Source organism: Megascapheus bottae, chromosome 11 (genome assembly GCF_031878675.1).
Source record: "Megascapheus bottae isolate mThoBot1 chromosome 11, mThoBot2.hap1, whole genome shotgun sequence".
NCBI lineage: Eukaryota > Metazoa > Chordata > Mammalia > Rodentia > Geomyidae > Megascapheus > Megascapheus bottae.
The window spans coordinates 50035290-50056463 of NC_143519.1; the positions used below are offsets into that span (position 1 = coordinate 50035290).

At 39.9% G+C, this 21174-nt stretch overlaps 1 protein-coding gene across 1 annotated transcript in view; it reads left to right on the top strand.

Moving 5' to 3' along the window:
• Nucleotides 1-19813, top strand: part of Kl (klotho) — a 33528-nt gene extending 13715 nt beyond the window's left edge. Inside the window, exons 2-5 of the mRNA XM_090341740.1 lie at nt 10024-10534; nt 11455-11723; nt 16133-17237; nt 17941-19813. Coding sequence (XP_090197866.1) covers nt 10024-10534; nt 11455-11723; nt 16133-17237; nt 17941-18278 — 2223 coding nt within the window. The 3' untranslated portion in view covers nt 18279-19813. The remainder of the gene's footprint in view (nt 1-10023; nt 10535-11454; nt 11724-16132; nt 17238-17940) is intronic.
• Nucleotides 19814-21174: the final 1361 nt, after the last annotated feature.

Sequence of the window (21174 nt, forward strand, 5' to 3'; positions counted from 1 at the left end):
ACACCAACACCCTCATCCAGCACCCTCACCTATTATACACACATACAAATACCATACACTGTCCAACACCACATTCACACCATACTCACAGATGATATGTATACTAGACCATTGGTTTCTGCCATCCCTCTACAGAGAGGATGCTTTCTTTTTTTCTTTTCTTTTTTTCTTTGCCGGTCCTGTGGCTTGAACTCAGGGCCTGAGCACTGTTTTAGGGCTTTCTCAAGGCTAGAGCTCTACCACTCAAGCCACAGTACCACTTCTGACTTTTTCTATGTATGTGATACTGAGGAATCAAACCCAGGTGTTCATGCATACTAGGCAAGCACTCTACCACTAGGCCAAGCTCCCCCTCCCCTTCCCCCTTCTCTCTCCTCCTTGTCTCCTTCTTCGTCTCCTTCCCCATCTCCTCCTCCTCCCCTTCCTCCTTCTCCTCCTCCTTCTTCTTTTGTCTCTACCTACTCAGTTATAGTGTTCTCTAGGTTGGTTGAACAAAAGCCTCAGCCCTCTCTTGAATTGTTGAATTGTGTTTTCTCTTCACTGAACTGATGCTTTGCCGTGTTGTACACTCTGGGTTTGCATTCAGCCCCATCTTTGGTTCTGGGCTTAGCCACGAGAGTTATGTTAACCAATGAAATATGAATAGCAGTCAATGCTGACAGGCACTAAAAATGTGCTTGTGAGTTTCTGCCTAGTATTTGGCACCTGTGCAGTTGCTGTGAGAAAATGCCCAGCGAGAATAAGGTATGTATCAGTCCCAAAGAACTGGCCAGAATCCACTATGTGAACTTTTATTATAAAAGGTTCTTTGCATCCAGCCCTCCTGCTCCCTCAGTGGCACAGGTTCAAGAAGAAAGCCCAATTGTTTCACTCATCTGTTTGGGTTTTATAGTTCTTTTGAAGACATCCAGATAATGTGAAATGCAATGCATTCAAAACATTTTGGTGCAGAGCAGTAGCAATTAGACATCTTGGATGAAAATAAACCAGAAAGATGTTAATAATTTTGGTATTCTATGAATTGTTTAAGCATTTTTTTCTACTTTCTTTTCAGAAATTAAACTGTGAAAAAAAGAGATGCTGGTGATTACCCCTGTTTGGGGGATTTAGGATTAGCAGAAAGCTGTCACAATAGGAGATTAGTAAACTAATCAATAATTGTAGAATGGCAAGGGATTGATATTGTTGGGGCAATCCATGATATTCCTCTGGTGAAAGAATGAAAATACAGCTCAACAAGCCAAGCAGACATCATCAACTTAGAAAGACAGTGTCCTAAGTTATCCTGAACATTCTCCAAATTTGAAATCTCCAGTTCCTTTTCTTATTATTTTCTTGTTACGTAAGCAATGAGTGCTCATTATGCAGAACCCAGAAAAACCAGAGAAACAGAACATTCTTTAAAATGCCCCTTGTGCCACTCAGTACAATGACTATTACCTCATTGGTGCACGTCCTTTAAACTCCTGTGTGTATTTATTTTATGTATGAATACATGATCTCATAAATTAGCAGATACTGAACGAAATTTATCTATAGCTAAATATAGTTTATTAGAGTGAATGATCATCCTTTGTTGCTAATAGTTCCTTTGTTCTACTTAATTCCCCTTTCCCCCTGGGTTATTTCTATTAACCCTCATTGTGAGCCTTGTAGGCTCAACTAACCTAAGTATTTTGACAGCCAGGCATTGATAGCTCATGCCTATAATCCTGGTTAGTCAGAAGGGTGAGATCTGAGGATTGTGATTCAAAGCTTGTTTGGATAAGAAAGTCTGTGCTATTATTTCTAATTTACTAGCAAAAACCAGGAATGTAGGTGTGGCTCAAGGGATCAAGTCCAGCCTTGAGTGGAAAAGCTGAGGAAGAGTTCCCAGGCTTTGAATTTAAGCCCCAGTACCAGTGCAAATACACACACACACACATACACACACATACACGCACAGACACAGACACAGACACACACAGATACACACACACACACACACACACACACACACACACACCCCAAAGTACACAACAAGGAGAGAAACAGATAATAGAAGAGATATAGAATGGGGTAAGATATCATCTGAGGTCCAGAGAGCTGTAGGTGGGTTGAAAGGAGGGATGAAGCTGATGGTAGCAGACCAGTTGGGCTGGTGGGGCAGCTAGATAGACATTTGTATAAAATTTACTGGTTCTTCTTGTTCTCTTGTGTGGGGGGGTGGGGGAGAGCGGGGAGGCTATACAACTTGATGACTGGAGCTAGAAATTCCACTCTTTAGATATGGAAAGAAGTCCAAAGTAAAGGCAAGTGATTTGAGCTGTTTTATTTATTTTAATTCCATCCCCTGGTTCTCGGATCAGAATTTAGGGCTTCGTGCTTGTTAGGTAACGCTCTACTACTTGAGACACACCACATGCCCAATCCCATTTTGTTTTAGTTTGTTCTGGGATGGCACACTCAAGTCACCACACCCAGAGTGGTAATCAAAATAGGACCTTGTTAACATTTCCAGGACTGGTCACAAACCATATCCTTGTAATCTCAGCCTCCAAAGCAGTGGGAATCACAGGCATGAGCCACTGCACCCTAATTCAGCGACTAGCTATGAACACCAGGGTCTCAAGGAAGGCAGATGTGAGCTCATGACCACAAGTCCTAAAGGAACCACTCATAGAAATTAGCAGCTGTTATTGTGGACAAAAGCTATAGAGATGGCTATTTGGGAAAAAAATATGTGTTAGATGATTATTTTGTGGAAAGCTGTTTGAAATTCTCTTTAAGGAACTGTTATTTGTTTTTTAAGTAATTAATAGAAGGGTTACATTACATTTGCCAGATAGAGGGTGCATTAATTCACATACATTGATGCCCTTTCTCATGTCTTGGTCCCCATTACCCTCCCCCCCTCATCTTGTTTTCCCCCCTTCCCTATCCTGTTATTTGTTTTTGTTTTTATTGTTTTTGGGGGGGGCTGGTAGTGGGGCTGGAATTCAGGGTCTGAGCACTGTCCCTTAGCTTTTTCATTCAAGTGCTCTACCGCTTGGGCCACATCTTTATTTCTAGCTTTTTGCTGGTTAATTGGAGAGATATGGACTTTTCTGTGTGGGCTGGCTTTGAACTATGATTCTTCAGATCTCAGGCTCTATAGTAGTTAGGATTACGAGTGTGAGCCATTGGTGCCAGCTAGCACTGTCTTTTCTAATTTAAGAATGGTGCTGATAGAAATAAGGGGAATAATTCAACCTACTAATGTGAGCCTTAGGCCACTGAGCATGCTAAAGAAACAGCATAGCTGTGACTTAAAGAAGTCCTTAGACATATAATCATGAAATTCTTCCAGATGTTGAGAGAAAGGGATGCCAAAAAGGCAAACAAGATTCCCTGTATGTCCTGAATGGGTTTTTTTTTCCCTTCAAAAAAAAAGTACACTATTGAGGCCTGAAATAACTTCTGGCTAGTTCTTTTTGCTTGGAAACAGACAGCACTCACTGTTTGAGTTATTTTTGTTTGTGAGCTACAGTTCATTCTTTCCTTATTAATCTCAGTCAGTTTAATTAAGATTATTTATGGGATTAAGCTAATCATTTAAGAATTGTTCCATTTCAATATTTGAAAAACAAAATCTAAGGAATGGTAACAAAAAAACATCCCTTTCAGCCTTACTTCCCATGTATATTTGAAGACTGCTAATAATAAATCTGTATATCCAGCTTGAGATTCTACCAGACTTCTTCATGGAAGCATGCAAAGTATGGCCTGTGAGAACATAATCTCTTCCTTTCCCTATTCCCTTATATTTTGCTTTCTTTGTTGTCCTTGATCCTTCTTCTTCCTCACACCACATGTGTAGCATCTGATTGGGCAGCAAGGTCTACTGTTTCTACTTCAGGAGTAACCTGAATCTAGCTATTTTTTTTCTCTGCTTGCATCACCAGTCCAAATCTCCATCTTTCACCTGCCATTATTGTCATTGCAGGAGCTGTCTAATTGCTTACCTCTCATCCCTCTTGCCTTCCAGGCTCCTATTCTACACATAGCATCTTTGAAAAATCCTGTCAAATTACATTACAACCACATTTGAATAACACACATTCATATGACACTGGCTATGTGCCAGTTATAATCCCAAGAGTATCCCTTATCTGAGATGTTTGGGATCAGAAGTGTTTCAGATTTTGGATTGTTAAAAAATATTTCCATATATATAATGAGATGTCTTGGGAATATGACTAAAGTCGACTTGAAATATACTTACTTTTCCATAACTAATACCACACACACACACACACACACACACACACACACACACACACACACACACAGACTGAGGGAATGGTAATGTATAGAGGGGTTACAGTTACATTCCTCAGGTAGTAGGTACATTACTTCTCACACATTGATACCCCCTTCTTGTGTTTTTATCCCCATTTCCCTTCCCCCACCCTCTCCCAATCATCTTATTTGCCCCCCTTCCCTTTCCTATTTCAAATAAACAAATAAATGTATACACGACATACCAGGGAACAATAGACTGAGGGAATTTTATTCAGTATTTATAGTACACCTATACTTTGATTTCTTACTTGTGATGTGTTAGTTCTCAGAAAGTTTTTAATTCAGGGGCCTTTTAGATTGAGGAGTTTTGGAAGAGGGATGTACAACCTGTCTTAAATTGTTCAACCTTCATAAAGATGTGGAGATGCTATGCTATCATCATTTGTACTTTACAGATGAGTTTCAGAGGCACAGGAAAGGCAGACATATGTGTTCAGTAACAGAGCTCATGAAGGGGCAGAGTGAGAGTCTGGGTGAGGTCACATGCATAGGCACAGCATGCCCCTTTGCAGCGTGTGTGTGTGTGTGTGTGTGTGTGTGTGTGTGTGTGTGTGTGCTGGTACTAGGGCTTGAACTCAAATTTCAAGACTCTATCGTTTGAGCCACACCTCCACCTCCAGCGTTTTGGTAATTAATTTGAGATGAGCCTCACAGATTTTCCAGCCTAGGCTGGCTTAGAACTGTGATCCTCAGATTTTAGCCCCTGGAGTAGCTAGAAGTATAGGAATAGTTATAGGGATTCTAGGAATCTTCACTTATTGGATCTTTGCTCAGGCAATCCCTCCCACAAGATGTCTTTTCATCTTGGCAGCATTCTCCTTCTTGGAGTAATGACCTCCATTCTTTCTCTATTTTCCTTAATCTCTCTTCCTTCCTAGGACTCACACTCCACGAGAACCAGGTGATAGTTTTCTCTTAGAAAAGTATCCCAGTAGCAATATTTATTGAATGAAAGAATGAATGTTCATTCCTGTAATTAGAAGCAAAACCACTGAATTCTTAAAACGAATTAGTATGACAACTTTAGAGACAAATTTGTGTTTCAGAGGAAATCAATCAGTTCTTCTTGCCATATAAATCCTAGATAATTAGATTTCTAGTCTGAATAGCTTTGCCTATGATTAAAATATTCACTTGCTATTTATCTCTATTGAGCTTCAAAATTGATACACATATTTTAATATACAATTTGATGGGTTTTGGTAACTGTGGTTTGAAGGTTAGCTTGGACAGGAAAGTCCGTGAGATTCTTATCTCCAATTAAGCATGAAAAAATGTAAGAAATTGGGCTATGGTGGTAGAGCACTAGCTTTGATCAAAATAGCTCAGGGACAGTTCCCAAGTTCCCAGGGTCAGCACACACGCGTGCGCGCGCGCACACACACACACACACACACACACACACACACACACACACCTAAGTTGTAGGACATATAGCCAAGCACATTGGCATATGCCTGTAATCCCAGCACTAAGGAAGTGGGGGGGCAGAAAAATATTGAGTGTCAAGCCAGCCTGGCAAGATTTTCAAGACCTTGCCTACACACATATACACATTCACATACACATGTACACACATGCATACACACTTTTTTTTGCTATTTTTATGTAATTAATAGAGGGGTTACATTATATTCACCAGATAGAAGGTGCATTGCTTCACAAACATTGATACCCCTTCTCATGTTTTTTATCCATTTCCCACCCCACCTCCTCCTCTCATCTTATTTTCCCCCTTCTCTATCTTATTTCAAATAAACAAATAAACATAAATATAATATACCAGATGACAAGGTAAGATACTGTAACAACATGAGATAACCAAGGGACAACAAAAGAGATGAGAAATAAAATAGTACATTAAAAACAATAATCACCCATTATATAGCTCTTGTTTCCATATCCTGGAGGTCCTTCCATTTAGCCTCATCCAATATGGCCTTATGTATCTAGGTTTTGCCCTATTGTGGACCTCTTCTAGGAGAGTACAATGTTTATATTAATTATGACAAATGAGGGAAACCATTGAGTCTGGCTTACTTCACTTAATATAATTTTTTCCAAGCCTTTCCATTTCCTTACAAATGGGGCCATGTCATTCTTTCTAATGGCAACATAGAATTTCATTGGCATACACACTCTTGTAAGTATAAATTCTCACAAGTTACAACCTTCCAGAGGCAACCATTGCTCTGATTCTGATAATCAAAGACTAATTTGAAGACTTCTAAAGAATTCATTACACAAGTATGCGAATTTGTTTTATGGTCTGTTTTTTCCTCTACATATAATCTTTTAGATTAATTCCTATACTTATTAAAACAATAGTTCATTTGTGACTGGTGGGCCTGAGTGTCCACATAGTGGCAACTATCCACCTCCCCATAGATCTTTCCTTCCTTCCTGCACAGGCCAGTTTGTGGTCTGCGGTCATCCCCTCCCAGACCAGCATGAACAGTTTTTGGAGGGGCCCCGAGGGGAAGCTTCTTTGGAGGCTCCATTCTACTCTTTCTATAAAGGTGGCAAGGTCCTTGGTAGCCTTCTGAGTAATTATTGGAGGCTCTGAGGGGCCTTCTTCCAATTTTAAGCTTGCGAGGGGAGGGGGGGAGAGGTCAGAGTCTCCTCACAGAACATCATTGAGGGGCAAAAGGATCTCCTAGAAGGTTTTGGAAATCATTAAGGGTATGGAGGCAGTCAACACGGAACCGAATGCGAGGTGTTAAAACTAATTCCTGCTGCAATTTTAAACCCAAATAGGTAAAGGGATCTTGTAACTGGACTTTATCAGGAGCTATTTGCAAGCCAAGGTTAAGAAAGGCTTTAGAAAGTTCCACAAAACGATTTTGTAGATCTAACCTGTCCTGAGCCGCCAACAAAATATCATCCATATAATGCCAAATAAAAATGTGCGGTCAGCGTAAAGGAATTGGATCCACTGCCTGTGCAACAAATTTTTGACAAAGGGTTGGGCTATTGGCCATTCCTTGAGGCAAGACTTTCCAATGAAATCTTTGCATAGGTCCCTGAAAATTAACACGAGGGAGACTGAAGGCAAAATAAATGCGATCATCAGAGTGTAGGGGAATTGTAAAAAAGCAATCTTTAAGATCAATGATCATTTTATCCACATAAAAACAATTAAGCCAATCACATCAAATAAATCATGGCTTTTTCTTTACCACAATTCACTAAGTGATGTTAATTATGGCCCTTGCCAAGCACATTTGGTAAAGGCTATTTACAGTGTACATGGCCAAGCATGCACTATTTATAATTACAAAGATACCTGCCAGTTTATTACAATAGAATTACACAGTGCCTGAAAATGGTGAAACATCTCACACATCATTTAAATCAATACAGTTTCAAGCAGAAAATGTTCCTTATTTGACCACAATTGCAATAATTACATGAAAATTCTTATAAAAACATGAATCTTCTTAATCATTTAAACAGTCCCCAACTCTTTGCCATTTAACCTCATTAATATTTCCCTCCTTGGGGAGCCAAGGACATAAGTCCTCCACATGATCAAAAAATGCCTTTAAGTCTTTCTTTTTAACCCAAGATCCTCGTGTCTTGAGGGCCTCTTTTAAACCTGAGATGATCGATTCCTGTGATGATGATGCCTGTCCCATGGCCAGTCACTTACCTTGCGCGCACAAACACACACACACACACACACACACACACACACACACACACACACACACACACCTAAGTGTAGGACATATAGCCAAGCACATTGGTGTATACCTATATTCCCAGCACTGTGGAAGTGGGGGCAGGAAAATATTGAGTCTCAAGCCAGCCTGGCTACAGTGCAAGATTTTCAAGACGTTGCCTCCACACATACACACATTCACATACACATGCACACACACTTTTTTTTTGCTATTTAATTAGAATTAATAGAAAGGTTACTTGCATCATCTGATCCCAGGTTCCATGGCTGGACACCAGTCAGATGCTGTAGATGGATGTCCTCTGATGGTATTTCACCCCCATCCCTAGACCAACAGGTGAATTACTGAGGATCAACCTAAACAACTCCTTCCCTTTTCTGTTTACATGTTAAAGTACATTGTGAAGCTTCCTGTCAACAGGAAAGGGAGGAGAGTATGATGCCAGGAAAGGACAGGAGCTGTCACAGAGGGTGGGGCCACCTGACATGATTAAGTCCCCATGTTCTTGGGTCCCACAGATATGTCTTAATGTCTATTTCCTCCTCAGCTAAGCTTATAGATAAATGTGTGCAATGCAATGAAATACAAAAGAGGTCATTGGGAAACTAAAAGAAAAAGAGACATAAACAACTTGACTTCCCTGACATGTTCAGCTGAACTCAAAAATGTCGAGGAGGCTGCTCCTGGATGCCTGCACGGAAACAAAGCAGGAGGAATATGTGGGAGAGATGGGAAGGATGTTCAGCACATGGAGCAATAAAGGTTTCTTCAGTCTCAGAGTTGGCAATGGAGCAAAAATTGATACGATCCTTTTGGAGAATATACAGAATCAAACAGAATTAGAATAAGGCTTTCAAATTATCTATGTTAGGGTAATAAAAGGTTAATAAATAGGAATTGTATTTATAGAGAAAAGGGGGCAAATAAACCAAAGAATTCAAAGATAAAGAGGAATTTCATTCAAGTAGGAAGAAAAAAATGTATACGCTTTAAAATAGAAAGGGAACAAAAGAAAAGATAATAGAATTGCATGCTGGTGACTTGTGCCTGTAATCTACCCAAGCTTGGGTAGAAATGTCCATGAGACTCTTATTTCCATTTAGTCAGCAAAAAGCCAAAAATGGAGGTGTAACTTAAGTAGTAGAGCACCAGCCTCGAGAGAAAAAGCTGAGAAAGATTGAGGCCTTGAGTTCAAGTTCCATTACCTGTGCTGAAAATAAAAAAGAAGAAGAAGAAGAAAAGTGTGGGGGGGAATCAGACATCAATAAAATTTTGTATGAGTGCAAGTTTGGTTGTGTGCAAGCCAAGACCTTTGCACTGCTAGGAGACTACGGGTGGAGTTCTGTCACCCAGCTCCTTGCAGTTGCATGTGGTTGATTTTTGTTGTTGGCTTGTCCTTTGCACTCTGGGTCTGTAGAAAGCCAGCCAGAACTATCCCAGAGTTCTGGAGGGTGGGCCAAGGTTAGATATCAGAGTTCATCCTTCAATTTATGATTCTGATTCATAGGGAAGAACAAAGATGGTGAGGACATGTGTGAGAATTTTGGCTACGAGAGATGAATAAAAAATATTAAGTTGACTCCAACAAGTTGAGGCAATTTGGAAACTCCCAGTCTCCTAGGATAAAACATATAATCTTGTTTAGAAATTCCTGGCATGATCACAAATAGGAGATTGATTCTTTTCACAAAACCTATTAATTAAAAAGTACATAATCCAAAGTTGATCAAGCAGTAACATCCAACAGATGCCTATTTCAGTAACTTTTCAAAAGATGAAAGATACCCACTCAAGAAAATCAAGTTACATTATACCTTTGTCACTGGGTGCTAGGAAAATAATGGATATATAACTCTGATCATGGTAGCAGCCCACCGTGCAGGGGATTTCTGTTGGTTCCAGCTGGTTTGGTTAGTGATGAGGTTAGGCTCTAGGAGAAGCAGATATGGGAGATTTGTAGGATCTTCTCTGTATCGCATGGTCCCTCACAGTCATCGTGGTTTTTCTTTTCCAGGCTCATGCCAAAATCTGGCATCTCTACAACACTTTCTATCGACCCACTCAGGGAGGGCAGGTATCCATCGCCCTCAGCTCACACTGGATCCGTCCGCAAAGAATGACTGATCACAACATCCAAGAATGCCAAAAATCTCTTGACTTTGTATTAGGCTGGTTTGCCAAACCCATCTTCCTTGATGGAGACTATCCTGAGAGCATGAAGCATAACCTTTCATCTCTTCTGCCCAGTTTCACTGCATCAGAGAAGAAGTTCATCCAAGGGACAGCTGACTTTTTTGCTCTTTCCTTTGGACCAACCTTGAGTTTCCAACTTTTGGATCCTGACATGAAATTTCACCAGTTAGAATCTCCCAGTCTGAGGCAACTCTTATCCTGGATTGACCTTGAATATAATCATCCTGCCATATTTATCGTGGAAAATGGCTGGTTTGTCTCAGGGAACACCAGAAGAGATGATGCCAAATACATGTATTACCTCAAAAAGTTTATCATGGAAACCTTAAAAGGTAGGCATTCAGATAATGTTTTCATTCCCTGTCAAATCCACAATCTTTAAGATTTTTGGCTGTACACTGTGAGTGTGTAGATTTTAATCATAATCACTGGGGCCATAGCAAGGATTCATTTATGTAACACTTTTCTCATTTGGAGACTTGAAGAGTTAAGTTAATTTTTAAAACCTATCTTATAAACAAGAAACTAAGTTAATGTTTGAAATGATTTGACTTACCGAGGTACTGATCTGGATTTTTCTCGTAAGTGTAATATAAATCTCAAGATAACCAGCTTTCTCCAAAGGTTTTTGAGTTACTGTTTTGGCTAAATAAAGTACTTTCTGAGGGAAAAGGAGCACTTATGTTATGTGGAAAAAACAGTAAACCAGTAGCTCATCTTTTATAAGGCTTTGTTCATTTATTGTGTTAAGCACAATGCTAGTTGCCTAGGACAGAAAGTAGAGCCAAACATCTTCCCAGCCAGGTGGAATTCTCAAGGGTTATTCCATCTCTGGAATTTATAAACACACTTATTTGTAGCTATTTAGATTTGATGTGACTCTTTTCTACGTAAGAAAAATCACAGGTTTAGCAATTAAGAAGCTTTACCCTTAGGTATGTGTGTGGGTACTGGGGTTTGAACTCAGGGCCTGGGCACTTGTCCCTTAGCTTTAAGCTGGTAGTTTACCACTTGAGCCAAAGCTCTACTTCTGATTTTTGCTAGTTAATTGAGGCAAGAGTCTTACAAACCTTTTCTGCCCCGTCTGGCTTCAAGCCTTGATCTTCAGATCTCCACTTCTTCAGTGGCTAGGATTACAGGGCTGAGCCACTGACTGCTTTCCTTAAGTAATGAAAAGCCCCAGATGCTCTTGAATTCTAAGGCACATTCCTAGCGAGGTGTCACCCTACTCTGTCCTCTTTTCCCTCTGCAGCCATCAAGTTGGATGGAGTCAATGTCACTGGGTACACTGCATGGTCCCTGATGGATGGTTTTGAGTGGCACAGGGGCTACAGCATCCGACGTGGCCTCTTCTATGTCGACTTTCTGAGCCAGGAAAAGAAGTTGCTGCCTAAGTCTTCAGCCTTGTTCTACCAAAAGCTGATCGAGAGCAATGGCTTCCCTCTTTTACCTGAAAACCAACCCCTAGAAGGGACATTTCCCTGTGACTTTGCTTGGGGAGTTGTTGACAACTACATTCAAGTAAGTCAGCTGCCAAAACCCATCAGCAGTCTCACCAAGCCCTGTCACTAGTAAGTAGTGCTTTCTTAGTAGGCTCTTGTCATGGCACAGCTTCTGGTCTTCGAGCTCAACCTGGTTCTTCCATGATCTCACGAAGCTCACCATTTGGGATGCTGTGCCATTCTTTCCCCAAACCTTCCGACTTTCAGCTCACACTTTAAATCAGTTCCAAAGGGAAGGAAATGGTGCTCACGAATAATTAAAATCTGATAAAATAGTAAAAGGAAAGAACTCGTTTGAGCATTCTACATTTGGATGCTTATTAAATCCATCTGGTTTTTCTTTACTTGGTTGTACTTGGGGATGTGAATTGGTTTTGGGCTTGCTAGGTAGGCACTTTACCACTTGAGACACACCTCCAGTGTTTTTGTTCTGTTTTTTGTTTTTTTTTTTGAGATAGGGTCTCAGTTGTTTGTTGTTTGTTTTAAATTCCTTCAGCTTGGATCTTGATGCACCTATTTCTACTTCCTTGTATGAAGGATGACAGGCGTGGGTCCCCACATCTAACTTTTTCAGCTGAGATGGATTTGCCTGAGCTTCCCCCAGGCGAGCCATGAGCCTCCTCATCTCCACCTCTCAAAGAGGATGACAGGAACAAGTCACTAGCTCCTCGCAGAAAGTAGTCTAGATTTTACCAAAGAAGATGGAGCATCCAAAATCTCAGTGGAGCTTCTAAGCTTGAGAGGGAACATAACTGTGGATTCCCTCTCTCTAGGCTTATAGAACTATAACAAGAAAGAAATCCCTATGGAAAAAAAAGAAAGGAAAAAGGGAGAAAACAAACTCTTGCTCCCATGATTCACTGATAGGAATGCCTTTTTCTGCTTTTTGTTCTTTTATTATTGAAATAGTGTGGAAGTGCTTCACAATGTTCAGTATTTGCTGAACACACAGACACACACACATACATACATACATGTATACTTACTATATTGTGTATGCATATATATATATGCATATCCCCCCCAAAAAGTTTCGAGGGGTTGACAGGACCTTTCAGTAAGCGCTTTCTACATACATAAGCCCTGTGTCACTTGGTTAAGGGGAGTGCAAGTAGGAGATACAGATAGACACACACACACACACACATACACACACACACACACACAGGAGAGAGAGAGAGAGAGAGAGAGAGAGAGAGAGAGAGAGAGAGAGAGAGAGAGAGAGAGAAAGAGAGAGAGAGAGAGAAAGAGAAAGAGACAATTGCTTTCAAAGTAGCTATGGGATCTTTGGAGGGCCAAGGTTGAGAATATAAATTACATGAGAGAGAGCAGGAATTATTTCTAAGTAGTTGTACAAAGGGATTTCAATTCAGTATGTCAGTTTGTGAGTGCAATGCCTCTTGAGCAGTGTCACCCTTCCCAATGTCACATGATTCATGATAGGGTTATTCACAGCCTTTAACCCTTTCTCTACATTTACAAGGCAATTCAGAGGCATGGTGATTTATACCTGTAATTATTCAGGAGGCTGAGATGCAAGGATTTCAATTGGAAGCCAATGTGAGCAGGCAAATCCATGACATTCGTATCTCCAATTAACCAGCAAAAAGCTGAAAGTGGAGGTGTGGCTCAAGTAGTAGAGCACCAGCCTCCAGCAGACGGTGGGGAGAAGGGAGCAAGTAAGCACCAGAGGCTCAGCATTCAAGGCACAGTACTAGTACAAAAGCCAGCAAACGAAAAGTCCTGAGGTCAGTATGAATTTTCAGTGGTGGATGAAAATTTCAAGCAGTGGGTTTTCAACCACACAATTTTATACTTTCCTCCTGGCTGGTGCTACTAAATCTTGAGGCATGCATTTTACTCAAAGGACTTGAAAAATATTATCAAACTAACCACGCAGCCTGTGAGAAGAGCGACATTGGACCCATTTACATGATCCCTTTTAGTTGGTCCCAATTTCCCAGCTGCCACTTTATTTTCCCATAACCACAAATGCTTGTAGTTAATGGAAACATAGCCTGTGTCACCTCCCAGGAATATAGTGCTTCTTTGACATGGATCCCTCTGAGGGGACTATTTCTTCCACAGCTTACTAAATGCATACTTTATATTCATTTTTTCCTCAAAGGTCCAATTTTATTATTTAATTTTTAAGGAAAAACTAACTCAAGAAACTAATAGAAGTGACATGAAATTTTGCCTAAAACTCATTTATAAATGTCCTGAATTTTATGAAACTGGTTTTTTTCCTGCCTACCATGGACTCTCATGCTTATTTTCAGATGGAATGAATAAAACATGTTTTGGGATGATTCTGGTAGAAAAGTGATGAATTTAGTCAACTTAGAGTGTTATAAAAATAATCCAGAAGGCAAAATTCTTTTAAGTTCTGAACAGTTTTCCTTGAAAAAGCAAAGTGCCATGACTCCTTTCTGTAATCCTAGATGCTCAGGAGGTAGAGATCAGGAGGATTATGGTTTAAAGCCAGTGTGGGCAGAAAAAATTGTTCAGTGCCATCGAAAATGAATAAAAAGCCAGGCATGGTAGCGTATGCTTGTCATCCAAGCTAAGCAGAAAATGCAAAATAGGAGGATTACAGTCTAGGCCAATCTGAGCCATCAGCTTGGGATCTTACTGGAAAAATAACTGATATAAAAAGAGTTTGGGGCATCACTTGAGTGGCTGAGTTATACCTCAGCATCACAGAAAGATGAGACAGAGAGGAGGGATAAGGAGAAGAGGAGACATGCACATATTTTCTCCTAAGAAGCATGATTTGTGGGTGTATCAAAGTGGAAAAAGACTTCTGACAGCATTCCCATAACATTTTGGGGAAATGCATGTGTGAGTGAGCTGCAAGGGAAAACTCTCCAGAAAAGCAATTTCCCTCTGACATACTATTTTTATTACTTTCCTTTATAAACATAATACAAATCCCTCCAGAGAATAGGCAATCCTTTTACAACAGGCCAGTAAAATTCAACAATACCGCTCCTAGAGTTTCAACCCCCAGCTTGATCCAGTCTGGCTTTTACAGGAGGGTCTGATCAAAGCACCTGTTCAGAGGACAGTTTCCCAGAGCTGGTTTGGGTTGAAGGTCATACAGCTGGGCTTTGAACTGTGTGTGAGCTGTGGATGGAGGAAGTTGTGACTTTGCTTTTACAATTTGCCCCCCTTTTATTGAAGGTCTCCTTTTCTTTTGGAGGCTTACATATTTTAAGATTGAGAGCCATGATTATCCATATTATTACAGAAAAATAATTCAAAAAAAAGACCACTAAAATTACACTGATGAGTATCACTCGCTGGATAAATGACAATATTAGTATTTAATTCACATTTTTCTCTCAGACTTTCTACTTGATCTTAAAGCCAACAAAAGGCAATAGCTGTGCTTATTTAACACCTAGAGCAAATCTCAATATAGGCGATGATTTCAAGAAGCACAATTCAATAATATCATTGACTTTTTCTGACTTAAATTCATTCAACTTTTCTATTTTTGCTTCTTTATTAGTGATACCAAGGATTTTCAATTCAACATGTGAGTTTCTGAGTTCAATTCATCATGAACATATAGTAATATATATTAATTATATATTATATTAAGTATGTATCATTACTTCTATAATTTATATAATATATATTATGTTATGATATAAGTAATGTGTTATATAATATATAATAGAGACAGAAAGACGGGCAGGCAGACAGACAGACAGATAGATATGGAGGGAAGTTATGGGTGATATAAATATGCAGTTCTTTCTTTTTTATGCTTTATTTTGAGCTTGGGTCCCTTAGCTTTATCACTGAAGGCTGGCACTGCAGTACTTAAGCTGTATCTCCACTTTTGGCTTGTTGATGATTAATTGGAGATGAGAGTCTCATGTACTTTTTTGCCTGGGATGGCTTCAAATCTTGATCTTTAGATCTCAGCCTCCTGAGTATCTAGGATTATAGATGTGAGCCACAGGCACCTTGCTATATACGCATTTTTAAACAGGATTTGTTTTTTGTTGGCAGTGGGACTTGAACTCTGGGCCTGGGCGTTGTCCTAGAGCTCTTCAGCTCTAGGTAGGCTATCACCCTACCCTTAAATAATGGCACCACTTCCAGTTGTCTGGTGCTTAACTGGAAACAAGAGTCTCAAGGTCTTTAGTGCCTGGGCTGGCTTTGAATCCCAATCCTCAGATCTCAGCCTCCTGAGCAGCTAGGATTACAGGTGTGAGCCACCATGCTCGGCTTGAGGGTTTTTTTTTTTTATTTCTTAAAGCAGTTATAGTTTATGAAAAATGGTTCAAATTTTGCATTAGAAAGGAGCCTAATGTTGTCCATCCCGCTCACTCATTTTGTTGACATAATCACACTGGATTTATTTTTTTCAGAGTTGTCCAGGTAATGCTCATGTTTCTGGGTTCTTTACAGGTGGATACTACTCTCTCCCAGTTTACTGACCAGAACGTTTACCAGTGGGATGTCCATCACAGCAAGAGACTTATCAAAGTGGATGGTGTTGTGGCCAAGAAGAGAAGGTCCTATTGTGTTGATTTCGCTGCCATCCGGCTCCAGGTGGCCTTACTGAAGGAAATGCACGTTACTCATTTTCACTTCACCCTGGACTGGGCCCTGATCCTGCCTCTGGGAAATCGATCCCAGGTGAATCACTCCATCCTGCATTACTATCGATGTGTGGTCAGTGAGCTGGTCCATGCCAATATCACACCGGTGGTGGCTCTGTGGCAACCGACATCCCCACACCAAGGCCTGCCTAGAGCCCTAGCTAAACACGGAGCCTGGGAGAACCCACACACTGCCCTGGTGTTTGCGGAGTATGCGAGTCTGTGCTTCAAGGAGCTGGGCCACCACGTCAAGTTCTGGATCACCATGAAGGAGCCCAACACAAGGAATATGACATACCGAGCTGGCCATCACCTTCTGAAGGCTCATGCATTGGCTTGGCGTGTGTATGATGAGAAATTCAGGCACAGTCAGAAAGGCAAAATATCCATTGCCTTGCAGGCGGATTGGATAGAACCTGCCTGTCCTTTCTCCCCCAAAGACCACGAAGTGACTGAGAGAGTGTTGGAATTTGACATTGGTTGGCTGGCAGAGCCCATTTTCGGTTCTGGAGATTATCCACATGTGATGAGGGACTGGTTGAACCAAAGAAATAATATTCTTCTACCTTATTTCACTGAAGAAGAAAAAAAACTAATTCAGGGTTCCTTTGACTTCTTAGCAATAAGCCACTATACCACTATCCTTGTAGACTGGGAAAAAGAAGATCCGATAAAATACAATGATTATCTAGAAGTGCAAGAAATGACGGACATCACGTGGCTCAACTCTCCCAGTCAGGTGGCAGTGGTTCCCTGGGGTCTGCGCAAGGTGCTGAACTGGCTCAAGTTCAAGTATGGAGACCTCCCCATGTACGTCACCGCCAATGGCATCGACGATGATCCCCTGGTGGATGAGCAAGACAAGTTGAGGGTGTATTACTTACAAAACTATATAAACGAAGCCCTGAAAGGTAAAAAGCCTCAGAAGCCACAATTTCGGGGAAGTTATGTCGTTTCTGGGTCTGGCAGCTAATAGGAGTACTCCAGCAGAAAGAAAGCACGGTGGCTCCCGAGGGCTGTCCATTCCTGCCACATTGAATCAATCCAAGGGAAAACTTCGAGTGTAGGAATCCAGTGCTGGTGGCTGACGATCTAGAGAACTCTAGCTACTCAGCAGGCTGAGATCTGAGAGTTGTAGTTCAAAGACAGCCCAGAGGTCGACACATGGTAGAGAGAGTCTTGCCTACCAGTGTGTGGTGTGGTTCAAGTAGAGAGCATCAACCATGAACAAAAAGAAGCTAAACAAGAGCCCCAAGCCCTACATCAGATAACTAGATAGATGATAGATAGACAGGCAGGTGGACAGTCAGATAAGAATGTAAGGAAACGTGAAAGACAAGCAGTCTTTGACACTTTCTTAACACCATGTTAACTGAATGATGTACATAAAAATTCAAACCAAGTACAGCTTAGTAAAGGCCACCTGGTGATGTAGCTCTAGATCTTGTTATTTGCCTATTTGTCCTTACATGGCAGAAGACTTTTCTGATGAAATCTGATTGAGTCTTATTAAATAATACAGAGATTGTCTCTGACTCCACTGAAGCTATGCCAAAGGAATGTGTTGTGTGTGAAATATTTTTAATCACTCTTCTTGGTCTTTTTTTTTTTCAGCCTATGTATTGGATGGTGTCAATCTTTATGGATACTTTGCTTATTCATTCAATGATCGCTCGGCTCCGAACTTTGGCTTCTATCATTATCTGGCAAATCAGTTTGAGGCTAAACCATCCATGAAACATTACAGGAGATTAATCGACAACAATGGTTTCCTGGGCTCCAAAAGTCTGGGAAGGTTTTGTCCAGAAGAATACACAGAGTGTGCTGATTGTGGCTTTTTCCACACCCGGAAGTCATTATTGGTTTTCCTTGCTTTTCTGTTTCTTGTTTTTATTGTTTCTCTTTCTCTTATTTTTTACTATAACAAGAAAGGCAGGAGAAGTTACAAATAACAAGAATGTTTTCCTAGCCATTTGTTTGGAACTAATTATGCACACATCAGCTGTTAGGCATTTGCACTTCTCAGTGTTACAAAACTAAATTTCGCATAGCTGGACTCTAGAAAATGGGTTTGTGGCACATGAGAGACGTTTAAACAGGTGTAAGGACTATAAAATTCCAATCCAGTGACTAGCATCTGCATTCATTCCTTTTTAGGTGATTGAGAAGGTGATAGGTACCATTATTTCTGCAAGAGGAAAGCATTAAAAAAATAGAAAGCACATCAATGCAAACTGTGGACAGAGATTTGAAGGACCAAATTAGGAATAGTTTTTATTTGTGTCCATTTTTAAATTTCATGTTTTTATTAAAGTAATAATTGCAACTTGTAGAATAAAAAGTTGAGTTCTAAGTAATATCCTCTCAGTTGCCATGTTGGAATCTGGTGACAATGCCACTAGCTAACCTAGTTTCCTAGAGCAAGATGGTAGACCCTATACAGGAGACATGGCACAGGGGCCCCAGGCAGAAGCATTTATTTATTTATTTCTAATTTTTATTGTATTTGTTGTGTGTGTGCCAGTCCTGAGACTTGAACTCAGGGCTTGGGTGCTGTCCTTTAACTTTTGTGCTCAAGGCTGGTACTCTAAGTCAAGCCACAGCTTCCCTACAAGGCCTTTTGGAGATAAGACTCTCATACACTTTCTGGTCTGGGATGGCATTGAACTTAAATTCTCAGATCTCAGCCTCCTGAGTAGCTGGAATTACTACTGGCAATCATTACTTTTTTCTTTTTTCTCGTGGGTCGTGGAGCTTGAGCTCTGGGCCTGGGTGCTGTCCCAGAGCTCTTCAGCTCAAGGCTACCACCCTACCCCTTGAGCCACAGCACCACTTGTGGTTTTCTGGTGGTTAATTGGAGTAAGAGTCTCTTGGACTTTAGTGACCTGGCTGGCTTTGAACTGCGATCCTCAGATCTCAGCCTCCTGAATAGCTAGGATTACAGTCATGAGCCACTCTAGCCAGCATACTTTTTTTTAAAGCAGCATTTCCATCAAAGGCTGCTGGCTCTAATTTGTATTTCTGGCTAATGAAATACTAAAGAGAGCAAGCTCTGACAATTTATACTTTATGTGAATCTTTTGAGTTTTCTTTCTAAATCCTAGGTACTTGAGGGCTTTTTGTCATTGGTCTCTGTAACAAGAGATTTTAGATAACTGTTTGCAAAAACTGAACATGAACTGTGGGACGCTGGCCTTTTCAGAAAGCAATTGTGAAATGTAGAATACCACAGGAGTTCTAGGTGAAACAAAGACGATGTGCTTTTTATGAGCAACATGGTTAATCTGATCATATACCCTTTTATTTTTGAGCAGACCTTGAAATGAATGAAATGGCCTGAATGGCCAAGATGAAACAGTAACTCATTCTGTGAAGAGCTCTTCAGAATGTGCCAGCAATTCCTTGAATTGATAGTTTTCAAACTTCCTAATAGGTTCCAAAGCAATCAGGTCTGATAATACAGGAAGGTTTTTTTTTTTTGTGTGTGTGTGTGTGTGTGTGTGTGTGTGTGTGTGATCTTGGAGATTCAATTTATGTTTCTTTTGTGTTCATGAAAGTAGCTTTGAATTAGTTTTGCTTTGAACTTTTACTCGGAAACATGCTACTGATTTCTACAAAAAAGGGCTAATTAGATCTTCTCCTTTGCTGCCCTTTGAGTATGTCTGGCTGATGATCAGGAATTCTCTCTATTACCCAATACTTGTTTTATACACAAGTCTGTATCATATCAGGCAAGATAAAGCAGTCATACAAGCATTACTCACCTCGATGATACTGATTCATGGAGTACAATAAAACATTGTACTGTATTAGTATTGTCTCCAGAAGTGGTACCATTTTTTCCATGAAAGATTATTTTAGTGGTATTCATAATAAAGTTGGAATTGTTACTAAAATCTGACAATAATTTATTTTGTGAGAATCAAAAGTTTATTTTGTGTATATATTTTTCTGATCACAAGTAATCTATATTAATTGTAAAAAATGTTAAAACAAAATCTGTATATAAAGAAAATTATGAGGCAGCCATTCACTATTTCACTATTCAGATTTACTGTGTAGTTTCTTTTACATATATCAAATGATCTATATTTATGTATTTATATGAATTCTTTCAATGTAACATTGTCATTAGTCTGTAAGAGCATGACTTTAAATATTTGTTGAAAATGGATTCTACTATATAACTATATCACAACTTGATTTAATCATTCACACTCATGGGACCAATTTCAGATTAATTACTGTCAGACAATGAATATTGTTTAAAATAACTTCTTGCTATGATTTATTTCCTTGAACATGGAGAGGAATGACAAATTGTTACAATAAATCTGTCTGCAACTTTCCCTGACTTTGCAGTTGTGTGAGACTGGTTGCCATTGCTGACTAACCTCCTTTTTGAGATGTGATCAAAGTCATGAGGAAATGGATGCGACTTCAGGAAGTGACATCGGGCTGGGTGATGGCAGAGTCAGGGAGATGTCCCTGGCTCATCCTTGTACTTGAGCAGAAAGTGCAAAGAAGAGGAAGAACTGGAAAGGACAAAATTGGGAAGCCAAAATACCAAAGAGAAAGGACACCTCAAAACTATTCAGCTTTAAAATAAAACAAAATAAACATTCAGCTGATGGTTTAAAAATATGTATACATGTATTTATAATATAATAGTATATTATCTATTATATATAATAGACAACATATGATTGTAATATATGATTAATTCTATTATATATTATATAAACAGTATATTATGTATAATGTATAATAGAATTAATCATATATATTTATATTATATAATTTATCTGAATTTATTTATTTAGCCAGTCCTAAGCCCTTTTTCCTCAA